Source organism: Phoca vitulina, unplaced genomic scaffold, assembly GCF_004348235.1.
Source record: "Phoca vitulina isolate PV1807 unplaced genomic scaffold, GSC_HSeal_1.0 scaffold68, whole genome shotgun sequence".
In the NCBI taxonomy this organism is placed as follows: Eukaryota; Metazoa; Chordata; class Mammalia; order Carnivora; family Phocidae; genus Phoca; species Phoca vitulina.
The window spans coordinates 6,922,724-6,936,710 of record NW_022589771.1 but is presented as its reverse complement, the minus strand read 5'-3'; the positions used below and the strand labels follow the sequence as shown (position 1 = coordinate 6,936,710).

Here is a 13,987-nt window from a genome sequence, read left to right as displayed (position 1 = left end):
TCCTAGAGGGGAGGATCTCAGCCTCTAGATTCAGGGAGACTGGAAGCTAGACCCGCAGGCAGCAGCTTTTTAAAGCATGCAAATATCTACAGTTCTGTGGGACCACACGTGTACAGTTCTCCATTTGGGTTAAAAAGCTCCCAGAACTGATACTTGCGTTACAAGACATGGACACACCTGAATAAGCACAATGTAAGCACAATGGTAGCGACACATTCCTTGAGCTAAGGACTGTGGCTCTGGGACCAAAGTCATGGATCTCTCAAATAACTGTCAATAAACACCAACATCGAAGCATAAAATGACACAGCTTCCTCTTTGCCAAGTTCGAAGTGACGCTTCAGCGGACAGAAACCGAAGCACGCCGAGACACACAACTCCCTCTAGCCTAGTCACCAAGACAAATGGACTACAAACCCAAACTTACCTCTCCTAAGCAAACATTCTATTTCTTACAATAAACTGTCCTCCCCTCTTGAGTTGGTATAGAACTTAGAGCCTGTTTGTCTTTGTCCTTGCAAGATGTACCCTTTATCTAAGAAGGGGTGATTCAAAGATATAAATGCTAAACCCAGCGAGAGGATGAGTCAGGAATGGGAAATCTGCCACTTCAACACAAGTCATCTCTTGGGTCCTGTCTTTCGGAACAAGCACGACCGGCAGAGGCTGCGAGCACGGGCGGAGCACTTCCAGCCCCTCCTTACTTTATGGTCCGTAGTAGCCATGCAGTGGCCAGCTTTCTGTGTGTCCTTATGCTTCCTATGGGGCTCTGTCATCCCCAGCATGCTGCTCTCTCCTCCAGTCACTGGAGCTGAAGGTAAAGAGAGAACTTCCAGTTCAAACTCAATCATGTGGTATGCAGGAGCAGCAGGCAGACTGATGCTTGTGACCTTGTCAGACGACTGAACCCGGAGCGACACATCAGAAGCCTTTTCTAGGAAAGATAGAAAAAGTCACTTCTAACACATTCCCTGCGTTTCCTTGTTCCTTTCTCTTCTAGTAGGTGATAGGCCCAGCAGTTTAGTTCCAGCCCAACTCCCGCTGTTCCTATGCACCGGCAAGTGTACCTAGGAAGGATTAAGGTGGGAGGGCAGAGGCAGGAAAATGAGGACCAAAACCTCTAAGACAGTAATACTGTAGAAAGCAGCTGGCTGTAGACCAGAAACGGTCACTATGCTAAGTCTGAAGACAGAAAAGGGACACTTCCCACGTGGCCCACCATGTACCATGTGTTTCCCTGCACATCGTGCTCCCATTCCATTCCCCTAGCAGACCAGCTCCCACCCAGAAGGGGAGCAGCGTCCTTCCCTCTCCATACCTCATGCCTGGAGATCAGGGGAGATGGGACTTTTCTAGGGCTTCTGGCCAGTGCCTAAAAAGGCTGATTTGCTTTTACTTTTTGGTGAGGGGGGTTAGGGAGGTAGGAGGAGATTACAGCCTGGCAAGGCATCCTCTTGGAGCAGGGGCCCAGTCCGTGATGCTGCATTATAAGCCCTTAGCAAGGTCAGCACCACCTGGCCACCAAGCATATACACGGCTCTGTCTATTCATCTCAAATATGATGTCCTGCCCAAGGTCAGGCTCCCAGCCCACCTACGGGCAGGACATGGCCATGAAAAGAGCTGCAGGGAGAAGTGGTCCTCAGACACTGCCTGCGGATGGCGGGGGCCACAGGCGCCTTACAGCCTCACAGTGCACAACGATGGCAGGAGTCCACCTTCACCAGGCGACTGCCGCCTCACCTCTTGTGTTGGAGTAGATCACTGCTCTGTTCTCTGCATGACACAGGATGAGCATGGCTTCCGCATTGCTGAGCTGGAGGCTGTCCCCGTTTTTTACTGTATAATGGCCAGTAGTCACAGTGAACTTTACCTTCTGAGGAATACCAGCCAAAAGGCTATCTGAAGGGAAGAAGACGGCAATCAGCATCACAATCAATCGATGGAGGGCCTGCTGTGAGGTTAAAAGGGTGCTAAAGCAGATTTATTCCTTGTAAAGACTCCATATTTCACTCCCAGCTCCAGCCCTCCACCCTCACGTTTCATCTCGATCACATGGATGCAGGGTTGATGGGGCCCCCTGCTGGGAACAAGAGAATCTGAGTCTTATTAGCACCGAAGACAGACTTAGGGCTCACAGTGGCAAGCATGTCTATGACGGTCCCAAAATTCACCTGCCAGTAAGTTAGTAAGAAAGAAGCAGCTAAGGACCCTAAAGAACAGACTAATGAAAGTGCATGTACTATTCATGCTCTTCAGAACTGTTTCTAGCCTTTTCAGGTGAGGCCTTCAGGACCTTTGGTTCAGAAACCGCTGGGAGAAGGGGGCGGCTACTGCTTTCCCCCAGACGGGAATGGAGGGTGGAGATGGGCCGAGCTCCCCAAGAGTCCCGCACCAGAACCGGCAGAAGGAAGAAGGCAAGAGATCAGGACCCAGGAGGAGGAGTGGACAGATGAGAGGGATGGGAAGGCACAAGTGAGAACGGGAGTGAGGGGCCATAGACGGGAGCAGAGGCGGGAGCACGGCCGGCCGGGCCCCGGTCTGGTTTGGGGTGTCCCAGGCCTTCAGAGCAGGGGCGCCCGGCTCTTCCCATGAGCAGTCCTCTGACGGCACCGTCTGAGAGGCTGTCCAGCATCTGAGGACCTTTCCTGGTGGCCCTGGGAGGCTTTTAAAATCAGAAAAGTAGGGAGTGTAGAGAGATTAAATAGAAAAAAAGGCTTTCCTTGAATTTTTTCCCAAATGGAAGAAACGAGCCAAATCAATACATCCTGTTCAGCCCCAGCAACGCATCAGTGTCTTAATCAAGTGCCACGTGGTCTTCAATAACTTGCTGATACCAACTCCTTCTAATGTCGGGACTTAAGAGAAGAACAGCAGCTTTGGACGGGGCTCCCGGCAGCCGGCGGCCCACTCACCGGCCAGTGGCTCCACGCGCAGCTGGGGCTCCTGCGAGTACACGTCGTACTGCACCAGCGGGTAGAGGTGAGGGAGCACGAACCGCACCGGGCCCACCGAGGCGCACAGCTGCCGCAGCGTGTATGTCCCGGGCTCCTTGGCCTAGGGTCAGAGGCGAGCATTCGGAAAGTCACCCCCCACTCTTGGAACGGCCTTCCCGAGGGAGGCCACACCACCATGTCTGGGGAATGCCCGTTTTCCTCACCCTGTCCTGTCCCAGCGCTCTGTGCTTCTGCCTCGGCCCGTGGGCTGCTCACGAGAGCCTCAGAGTCCCTCGGTCGGGGAGTTTCTAAGTGACCGAGGCTTAAATGTGCCTTTCTGCTTCTAAGAATGTATTTTCAAGTTAACACACGTCCTTTGTGGCCTTCTCTTCTGAAAGGGGTTCCATGGAACCTTAGCCTGAGACCTCAGACCTGCTCTGAGCCTCGACTGAGAACACACGTGACAACAGTGCCTTGTTGGCCGGGCCCTCCTCGCTCAGCGGGACTCACAGGACACAGCGCCTTGGGGAAGCGGTGTGTGAGAGCAGTCGGGGCCGCTGCTTTGGTACCCACGCAGCCAACGACAGGAAAACAAAGTTTAACATGGACCCGGGCCATCTTCTCTGAAATGTCATTTCCACAAATGAGGGTGTATTTTAATGCAAACGGAAAAAACTCTAAACCGAGTGAGAGCGAAAATAATTACCCATGCTAACTTCTTTCAAAATTTATCAACTGTCGTAACATTGTGTGTCAAAGATTTTTTAGAATACCAGTCTATTTTTCTTTAAGGATATAAACAAAAACCCAGGGTAGCACACAGAGGCCTCCACCGCATTCTCATCACACTGCCAACAGCTCCGGCGAGCTCGAAACCCTTCCTGTTTTGAGCTCTCCATCCCGACACATACCTGCGTCCTGAACGTTATCCTATTGGCCCCCGGTTCCAGAGTCACGTCGTTACATTTCAGCACGTGGGCCCCATCCTCCAGAGCCACGCCTGAGGGTGTTTCCAGAGATGTGCTGCTCTCCTGCCTTCTCAGCAGCATGTGGACATTTTTGCATATAATCCCTGTTGTGTTCAAGGAATTATCAGAGGGACTTCTCTCAAACATCTCATACAACTCCAGCGCTGGTAAGTTGTTCTGGGATGCAGGGAAAGGTGAGGTCTCCGTTGGAAAGTTAATAATCCCGTTGGACGTCTTGTGCTTAGTAAGCCACTCGGCGGTCTTCCGGTAGTTGTTCTTCTCGATGCTGAAGTGGACGTTGATTGCAATCTGCTCCACGTGGACAGGGACGGGCATCTGGCTGCACATGGTTATGTCCACGGACAAAACACCGCCCACATGGACCACAGCGTTGGAAGGGGTAAAATGGAGATCTCTCAGTTGTGCAAAACAATGCAGAGGGAGTACTATCTTGTGACCTGTAAACGCACATCACCACGAGTTACTCTCCAAATCTCGCTCTAGACCACCTACGGGCAGCAGGGCCTTGGTCACCCCGGGGCCTGCTGAGCACGTGCAACACCACAAGCAAGAGGCAGCGCTGGTCGGAAGAGACGGCTGAAAACTTCCCAACCCCACACCATCTTCACACACCAAAACACGCTACACTGTCAAAAGCAGAACATAAATGCAGGCCTACATCGCCCCCTGGAAATCATAAAATCTGAAAAAATTAAAGTCTGTAAGTTCTGTTCTGGCAAACCTAAGAGAAAAACAGGTTGATTAACACCTGAATTTTAAAACTGTATTTGTAAATAGTCCAATTCTTAGAGCTGTTTCAAAGAATTCCACCACTTTCCCAACTACATAAAGAAATTCTCAAGTAAAGATGTCTATGTTCCTCCCGTATATCTGGAAATAAACCCAGGTGCTTGCCAGCCTATGAAGTCAGCCAATGAAGTGGGGAGCCCTGCCTCCTGGACCCCAAGAGGGCCATGAAGCCCCAGCCCCACCGTTACTAAGGGGGAACAACCCGCTACACTCTCTGGCCTCCTTTCTATAAGCACCCGGCTTGTTGAGAAAATCCACGAGGCTGCCAGACTGACTGGTCAGTATTTACTAAACACTAATCCACTACAGGACGGACTTGCAGAAATTAGCGTACTAAAAGCACAAGAACAGCGGACATCCTAGAACATCTTGTTCGTAGAGAGACAGCAGGGCCGCCAGCAGGAGAAGCACGCCAGCAGCCCAGGCTCACACACACTAAAGCACACACAGCACACGATTGCTGATGACCACTGGGGGCACATTAGAGAATCTACAAATACAAGCCAGCGCCACGCTGCCCCTGAGAAACCCATGCAGACGGCCCACTGTGAGTGAACTACAGCCCAGCAATCAGGGACCCTAGCTACCTAAAGCCACGATCTTCGGAAACACCGGCCTTCAGGTGGCTAGTAACTGCTACGGACTGCACTGTGCAAGTGGACGTCCCAGCCCCCAGCGTGACAGTGTGCGGAGACGGGTCGTCCGGCGGTAACTGGGCTTATCCAAAGAGACACTAGAACACTCCCCCTCTCTCCCCTCTCCGCCCCAAGCCCATCTCGGTCTCTCTCTCTCCCGCTGCCACGTAAGGACAAGCCAGGAGGAGACGCACCATCAGAAAGCAACTATGATGGCACCTTGACCTTGGACATCCAGCCTCCAGAACTGAGCAGTAACATCTGTTGTTTAAGCACCTGGTCTGTGGCACTCTGTTATAGCAGCCCAAGCTGACTAAGGCAGGAATTATTTTAAATAAGTACTCTTCTTGATAAACTAAACACGAGGAGCTAAATGTGACAAGTTGAACCTCACCACACGGCACCACCTATGAAGTGTATCTGCCAAATCATTAGCCTAAACCTAAGCCTCTCAGACCTGCTTTCCTGCTGGACGCTCCTAGGAGGAAACACGCAACAAATTCCAAAGGTGGGAAAGTCTATGAGATAACTGGCTCGATGTCTTTAAAAGTCAGTGTCTTACAACCCAGATGTCACACAACTGAATGGATAAACAGAACGTGGTCCATCCATACAATGGACTGTTATTCAGCCATAAAAAGGAATGACGCGCTGACACAGGCTTCAACATGGGTGAATCTTGACACCATGATGCTCGGTGACATAAGCTGGTCACAGAGGACCACATATGGTATGGCTCCACCTACGTGAAATACAAAATAGGCATCTATAGGATCAGTGGTTGCCAGGGGTTGGGGGGGGTGGCGGTAGGAGGAAAGTTGGGAAGAAATAAGTATGCGGCTTCTAGAATTGATGGCTGCACATATTTGTGAATACACTAAAAGCCACTCAATTGTACACTGCAAATGGGTGAATTCTACCTCAATAAAGCTAGTAATATTAAAAAAGGAAACAGAGATGGGAAGAACTATTCTAAATTAAAAGAGAATTGAGGTATAACAATCAAAGACAGCACGTGGTCCCTGACTGGACACCAATAAACATAATTTACAGAAACATGTTCCAAGCCGCTGAGGGAGACTGGAATATAGACCACTAGTGGGTGGGTGGGGGCACCCCTGATTTCAGAAGGCCACACGAAGCGGCCTGGGGTGACGTGTGACGTGCAGTGTGCAGTCACGGGGAAGCTCAACAGCAAGACGGCAGACACAGGTTGGCCACAAATCTGCTCAGTCGAGGTGGGGAGCCAATAACACTGGATTATTCCTTCTACTTTCCTATAGCATTTGAAGATTTTCACAATGAGAAGTTTTAAAAGTTACTCTGACCTGAGCTGTCAGCCGGTAAAGCAAAGTATCTCTCAGAAAGAAATGGGACAAATACCATATGCTCTCACTCATACAAGGAATTTAAGAAACAAAACAAAGAAAGAAACAAAAAAGAGACAAAACAACAGACTCTTAACTATAGAACAAAGTGGTGGCTGCCAGAGGGGCGATGGGCGGGGACGAGTCAGAGAGGAGGCGGGGACGAAGAACACACTTGTCACGTTGAGGGGATGAGCACTGAGTCATGTGGAGAAGTGCTGACTCACTATATCGTACACCGGAAACTAACAGAACGCTGTACGGTAACTAGATTTCAATATAAACAAACAAAAAAGGTTCTTAACAGCCCCCCAAAGAGCAAGTCTGACCTGGGCTGTCTGTCTGGCGGCTGGCAAAGCTGAGTATCTCTTGGCAGAAGTGTTTCCGCTCCTCTTCAGTTACGTGGTGATCGCTGGCCAAAAGGCTACTGGTCTGAAGGTAGCTGGAGGGAAGAGTCAAGGGGTCTGGGAAAGGACCCCACCCTGAGTGGCACTGGGCGCAAGCAGCTCCACGGTCCCCAGAGCCTCCAGGTGCAGCCCAATGGGGATCCTCCCTCATGTCTAAGTTATTAGGAACTCAAAAGGAGATCAGACATGTTGACGAGGCACCTAACTTCCATGTGACACGGGACATCAGTACAAGGCAGGCTTTTTCTCTCTTAACTATGGGAGGTGCTTATTAAACACTCCCTGTGGGCACCTCTGCTTGTACAGAGAGCAAGTCTCCCATTGCACGGGAACATCAAACTTAAAGGATACTTTTCGGTTTGTCCAAGATGCTTCTGACATTCGGCGAGTTGCTTCCTTGTGTGCGTGATAGGGAGCGCCCAACCCTCAGCCAGGTAATTTTTCAATGCTCCTTGAAGATAGATTTCTGCCTTCTGTGGAGACTTTTTCCTCCTTGCAAATCGACAAACAAGCTTCCGTCATGGTTCATGATAATCATGACCTGCCCGCTACCCACTGCGAGCCTAAGCCATGACACTGCGCCATCCCAGTCCTTCCCTGACACTCCCCAGAGGAGGGGGTGTGCAAGTGGACCCAACAAACGTGCTCATGCTAAGCCCACAGAGTGTGCCCAGCATCATACACTCGCCAAAGAATTCCACAGGGAATCTCAGGATAAGAAAGTAAAGGCACTGCTCACTATTTCAAGCTGACACATAAGAACACCAAGGTTAAGCAAAGTGAAGGATTTGTCCACAGGTACACAGCTAGTTAGCCAGGGAGCTGTGAAATCTGCACCCAGTGCTACACCTCCTACTAGAAACAGGCACACACAGAAGCAGTCTATATGGCCCAACTGAGAGTCTGGAGCTTGGATCTACTCTGAAACTTAGGCAAACAGCCCTGAGCAGACTTCAGAGATTTACAGAGAACCATGAAGAATTTAAATAGCAACACACATCGCCCAAGAGAGGATCTTCCAGTCCCAATTTAAACCTTCAAGATGTCCAGAATAAAACCAAGTTTAAAGCACAACTGAGGAGAGCTGGCCAAAGCCTCCGTGACAATACGGACCCCTGCCCTTCCCTGCGGGGCTGTAGCTACTGAACTCAGGGGACAAAGACCAACACTGAGCAAGCACTCGCCCTTTCCAGGCACCCTGGGGAGACATCCCACAGTGTACTACCCTCCTCTTACAGAAATGAGAGTTTTCAAATCCTCAAATTACATAAATGTTCAAGCTATCAAATTACATGCATTATGTGTGTTGGTATTCCTATATTCCCGTGTTTCAAAGGGGTCAGAACCTTCGATGCTTCTTCAGTTACTATCTCTAGCCAAAGACTCTTACATTCTAGAGCACCGGATCCACAGACCACTCCTCAGCCCCCAGAGATGGAAGCCAGGAGCCACCCGGCTAGTCTGTGGCGAGCTGGAACCAGGACCCCAAGTCTCTGATTAGCATTCCAGTGCCATCCCACCGGGGCTCCCGGCCTCAGGATGCACTGGCATCCAGGCGGGCTCAACTCACAGCATCTGAGGATGCGGCCTCTTTGCCCCATTGACTAAACACTTACTCCTCAGATTCCCTAGATGGGAGACTCAGGAGCGCCAAACTCTAGCCCTGACCGCTCGCCGTCAGGTGCGTAACTGGCTGCCCCAACCACATCTGGAAAACCAGGAAGTTCATCCAGATGATACACGAATCCCTCTGCAGCTACTTTAACCAGTTAAATTATTCTTTCTGGTTTCATCTAATAAAATTACTTTATTAATTCTAGATTTCAAGATAGCATTTCAAGCACACACTTGAGAAGACTTAAACATCTTTTCCCTTAGAATTTCTATTCCTTTCCAGAGCTCTGAAATAGCAATTACACTGCTGGCCAGGGTTTCTTCTCTTCAGTAGGCTGATTTTATCAAACACATGAGAAAAATGCCAAGTTCTGAGTCTTATCTCTAGCACCCGACCCTAAAGCTGGGGCGAGACTGGCAACGTTTGCAGCCTGTGCACACCGTCTCCCCCAGAGCAGCCCTCTCTCGCACACAGAACACACGCAGGGACTGCACATCACTGACCTCCAGGTTTTCAATCTGCCCAGGAAGCAACTGACATGAACCAGAGAAAATGCTATATGATAGAGTATTTCAGAATCTGCATCCCAATTTATGCCACTGGATAAAAATTCCTATTTCCTCTCTAATTCTTTCATTAAATAAAAGTATAATATTAGATATCAGATATGTTCTAAACACCACCTGCATACAGAAGTATGTTACATTAATTTAATTAAATAAAAGAAACACAAAGATCAGTAACAGATATGAACGGTAAGAAGCTAAAAATCTCTCCATCTGGTTTTCAGGAGAAATTGAAAAACAAAGCTGATGCTGATGGGTTGACAGGTTCTACATTTTTCATTCTACACATTTATGTGCACTTCACATTAACCCCACACGCGACAGACCCTTTCCTACTACACATGTGACATGTTTGAAACTCCGAAAAATGTTCACGATCAATTACATGTAGAACTCTGCCAGGTCCTTCCCGACGAGCCTAGCAGAGCGGGTCCTCCCGATGCTCGTGTGCATCTCGATGGCAGCGTGGGACAGGTCCTGCGGGAAAGGAGACACCCGCGTCAGCCTGTGCAAGTCCTACACTTACTCACCCAATGGTGAAGCAAAAGACCTTGTTACTAACATCCCATTACTGTTTACTTCGCATCTGTGTTTGTGTTTTTATGTAATGTGTAATTTATACAAAGTCATTAACTTGTACATAAATTACGAAGCATAATAACAACCGAAATACGAACTCGGCAGGCAGAGAATATTTAACTCCTCAAAGTACTTTCTATACGTGGGCAACATTTTTACTGTTTTTCTCACTTTTTGGATAACAGGGACTGCTCCCAGGTTCCCTGGGACTCGGGAGTGCAGTCGGCCCACCCGGCTCCTGCCCGCACTGTGCTTCCCGCAGGCTCTCCAAATCAAAATCTTTTAAAAATCAAGCACAATACCTCTGTTCAAGTCTAAAGCATTTTTTTTGTATATAGAAACCCGTTCATTATCGTCCCTTATAATTTCTATTCTATTGAATGAGCAATACCACTTTGAACAAAATTACAAAATCCACAGATGCTTTTACGCCTAATTATGGCACAGAGGTCCTAACGAACATTTCACGAACAACTATCCCAGGTGTCCTCTGCAGCTCCCTAGGGACCGCAAGGAAACATAAAAGGCCAATAAGAAGGAGGTCCCGAACACCATCCCATTCCCTATCCCAAGGCCACGTAGCGGCAAAGTCTTCCAGAGACCGTTTTCTGCCATGGGTAGACAGGTACCGTTTGTAATACTTACTAAGTAGTGCTTTTCAAAAGCTTCTACTGATGACAATGCTTCTTTGAGTTTCTTGTAAGGACTCTGAGCTGTGTTGGCTTAAACAAAAAGAAACAAGAGCCCTTATTTGTCCTCAGTGTGTCCAGTCATGAGTTCACATCCACCCTCAAACGCGACAGGTTCAGGGGTTCACCTGCTGCCCGGGGAAATCACATACAGCCATGCACCTGGAACCACATCACTACCTCTGTGCTTGTCCAGTGAGAATAGCCATGAGAGACTCTAAACCCTGCATGTGATATTTCATTCTCGATGGAGACTGGGGTTCTTACATCCATCACTTCCACAGCGATCGCACGTGTGTCAGGCTGGAGCCCAGCAACATGAACATCACACGTCCCACAGGTGGTCCGGAGAGCAGCAAGGCTTTGGCTAAATCTCACTCCTACCGTTCTGTTTACACCTGCGAGAAGCAGTAAGGCTCCTTCCAAAGGGCTCTATGACCTATGAGTAACTTATGGGGTAAAAGGATTTGTCTGTCCATATTGCTCGGAAACTAGATCCCCTGTGATTCAGAGGGAGATCTTAACCCCACACAGGCTGTAGAAAGTCATGATCAGCTTGTGTAAGCCTGTGAGAAACTCAGAAACATTTTTAAAAACCTTCCAACTTCTTAAACTATGTCTAACATTTCTTTACATCAGTAAAAGGCAAATAAAGTATCTTACATATTAATCTGGTCAGCTAACAAGGAGTATAATCTCTAATTTCCCAAATGGGGAGCGATTACATGGTTAGAACTTGAATGAAATGTGCCAAGATACAACCAACATTCTCCTTACTTTCCACTGTACCACCCGCTCAGACACACATCAAAAAGTACCTGTTTCAGGTCGCTCAGCTCCCAAACCTGCCAAAAGATCAACTATCCTGTTGAGGTCCTCTGAGTTAGGTCCTTTTTCTGACACAAGTCCACACAGATAGCCCAAGGACTTTAGCTGTCGAGATAAACCCACAATTTCAAGTAACTAGCAACAGCAGTCAGCAGAGAATTTATGAATTTGAATATAAAAATTAACACCCAACTAAATTCTAGAAGAAACTTAGCTTTCTATCCAAATACTTCTAACCTGCATGTAGAAACACATCTCACTGGGATCATTCTGCCCTCACACCTTCCACGCGGTAACTCGAGTGACCAAAGACTAGCAGGTCTCAGCTCAGGCCACTCGCCTACCTGCACGGTCCCAAGCTTTCAAGGCCTCCCGCCCAGTCTGCACCCGGTGACCTGACACCAGCAGGCCATCCTGCCACACACAGGGGGTGACCCTCCATCACTTACAGGCAGAAGCCACTCTCACTTTTACACCTTTCCCACTTCGCCCTTCTTTGTACCTCCCCCCCCTCCGGCCCCAACTCCTGGTGGAGAGCATCTTCAGCACGAACAGGGCAAGCACTTGGTCTCTGCTGAAGAGGGACACTGGCAGGGAACCATTCTGTGCCTCACTCCTACTAGACATGCCCTGAAGAGACAAGAACCGCCCGTGCGATGACTAAGGGAACCACGCTTCTCCAAACAGCTCCCTCCGTCCACCGGCCCCGGGGCCCAGCCCAGAACGACACCCGTGCCTGCATTCGGGAGGTTACCTTTTCGGTGGCATAGCTCCATAACCCCACAGTGTGGGCGATGTTCGAGTCGATCTGCGCCCGGTCACAGCAACCCTCTATCCTCTGCAGCACCTCCAGGCAGCTCAGGAACACCCAGCAGTCCAGAGCACCGGGCGGGACAGAGACCTGGAGGGTACAAGCGTGGGCGTGAAGACAGCTCAGGGAAGGCACCCGTCCCACGCTCTAGTGTGAGCGTGCCCCTTCAAGGACCAACCCAACCTAGGGCTGCCGTCTGCACAGCTATGGGAATGAAACAGGGGACATGACCACAATCACATCAGTTCGCCTCCAGACAGGAAAGGGGTGATCCACGTCCAAACACAGTTTTTGGTTTTATGTTTCCAATGATAATGAGAGGCTTGGGAGGGACATGACTTTCAATAATATATTCTGAAAAGCTTATTAAGAAAAGGCAGCTACAAAAAGGGCTGACTATCACCTCTTACTCTAGGTTTGAAGAGTACACATTATGAAGGGCAGAAGCTAGCACCTCAGTGAGCACTGGGCCCCATTTCGGAAAGACCATGCTCAATACAGGAAATCTGAGCATTAAGTAGGTTATCAGGTGATACTTAGGAATTATTTAATTTGTTCATTTTTTCAGGTGTGATTAAGTCTGTAAAAAAAGAGCTCCTGCAGTTTAGAGATACCCTCTGAACTATCACCCACAAATAAAACATGATGTCTAAGATTTGCCTAAAAATAGCCCAGGGGAGCACGGATAGGGACACAGATAAAGAAGAGAATGGTCACGTGCAGGTTGGTAGCTGCTGCAGCTGGGGATGGCGGACCCAGAAGTTCATCACGTTACCCTCTCTACTGCTGTACGTATCTGAGCCTTCCCATTACAAAACTAATAACGGAAACGCTATATTATTGCAAATACAGAAAGCATCTACTGTGTATGGCTGATTCTAACATGCACTTTTCCCCACGTTTGAGCATCTCTGAAATAGGAACGTGTCTCACCATCAATGGCATCTTAACACTTCAAGTTGGCGGGGCTGACCGTTTTCCTGGTGGCAATAATCCCGGGAGGGATCTACAACTGGTACTCCAGTTATTACTCAAAAACTGGAATTTAAGAGGTAATTGTACATCACTTGACAAGGGAAGCTGCCTAATGCTGACAAAAGACTCCTGTGACACATGCTGAGCGCAAATACAAGGACCTGGAACCAACTGGAAGGAACCAGAGTGCCAATGTTCCCAAAAAGCTAAATTGCCCAGTCTCTGCAAAATGAGATAAACGACTTAGATCCTCTCGGACGAAAAATGGGCCTCGAAACCATTTACACTGTCAGAAGCTCTCTGGCCCAGACGGTGGACCATATGCCAGGGCTGCAGAGAAGAGCTGGCTGGCAGGATGCAGCCCGGGGACAAGGTGAGGGCACATCCCTCCCTCCCCGGTCACACCAGGGCGGGCTCTGGGTCGGCTGAGCCGGCCTCACGGGCCCTCCTGGCTCCCAGGTACCGCACAGTCAGAGTGCCGTCACCTCACAAGACACTACCATCACAGGCAGTTGTTCCGTGGAAGCTTCTGCTGAACGCGCCACCTCTCCTCAGGCACACGCTCGTTATCTGCCAGCGAGAATAAAGGGAACGCACCAAGGCTATACACAGGGCTTCTGCCTCAGATGAACCCAGAAGAGAAAGGGGACACCCAGCAGTCAGAGCAGGGAGCTGCTGCAGGGCAGAGCTCCAGGAGGGGCTGCGGGGGGGGGGGGGGGAGCACTGGGAAGGACCACAGGGGGAGCACTAGGAAGGACCGCAGGGGAAGCACTGAGAAGGGCCGCAGGGGGGGAGCACTGAG

General features: G+C 49.5%; 1 protein-coding gene across 2 annotated transcripts in view; it reads right to left on the bottom strand.

Annotated features, from left to right (window-relative positions):
* TRAPPC10 (trafficking protein particle complex 10) overlaps positions 1-13,987 on the bottom strand; it is an 88,498-nt gene that overhangs the window by 19,087 nt on the left and 55,424 nt on the right. For both annotated transcript variants that reach the window (XM_032392493.1, XM_032392494.1), the window contains exons 8-17: positions 12,154-12,300; positions 11,390-11,504; positions 10,528-10,604; positions 9,689-9,780; positions 7,474-7,614; positions 7,045-7,157; positions 3,847-4,361; positions 2,915-3,056; positions 1,743-1,901; positions 705-934 (exon numbers count right to left, since the gene is read on the bottom strand). In XM_032392493.1, coding sequence (XP_032248384.1) covers positions 705-934; positions 1,743-1,901; positions 2,915-3,056; positions 3,847-4,361; positions 7,045-7,157; positions 7,474-7,614; positions 9,689-9,780; positions 10,528-10,604; positions 11,390-11,504; positions 12,154-12,300 — 1,731 coding nt within the window. The remainder of the gene's footprint in view (positions 1-704; positions 935-1,742; positions 1,902-2,914; positions 3,057-3,846; positions 4,362-7,044; positions 7,158-7,473; positions 7,615-9,688; positions 9,781-10,527; positions 10,605-11,389; positions 11,505-12,153; positions 12,301-13,987) is intronic.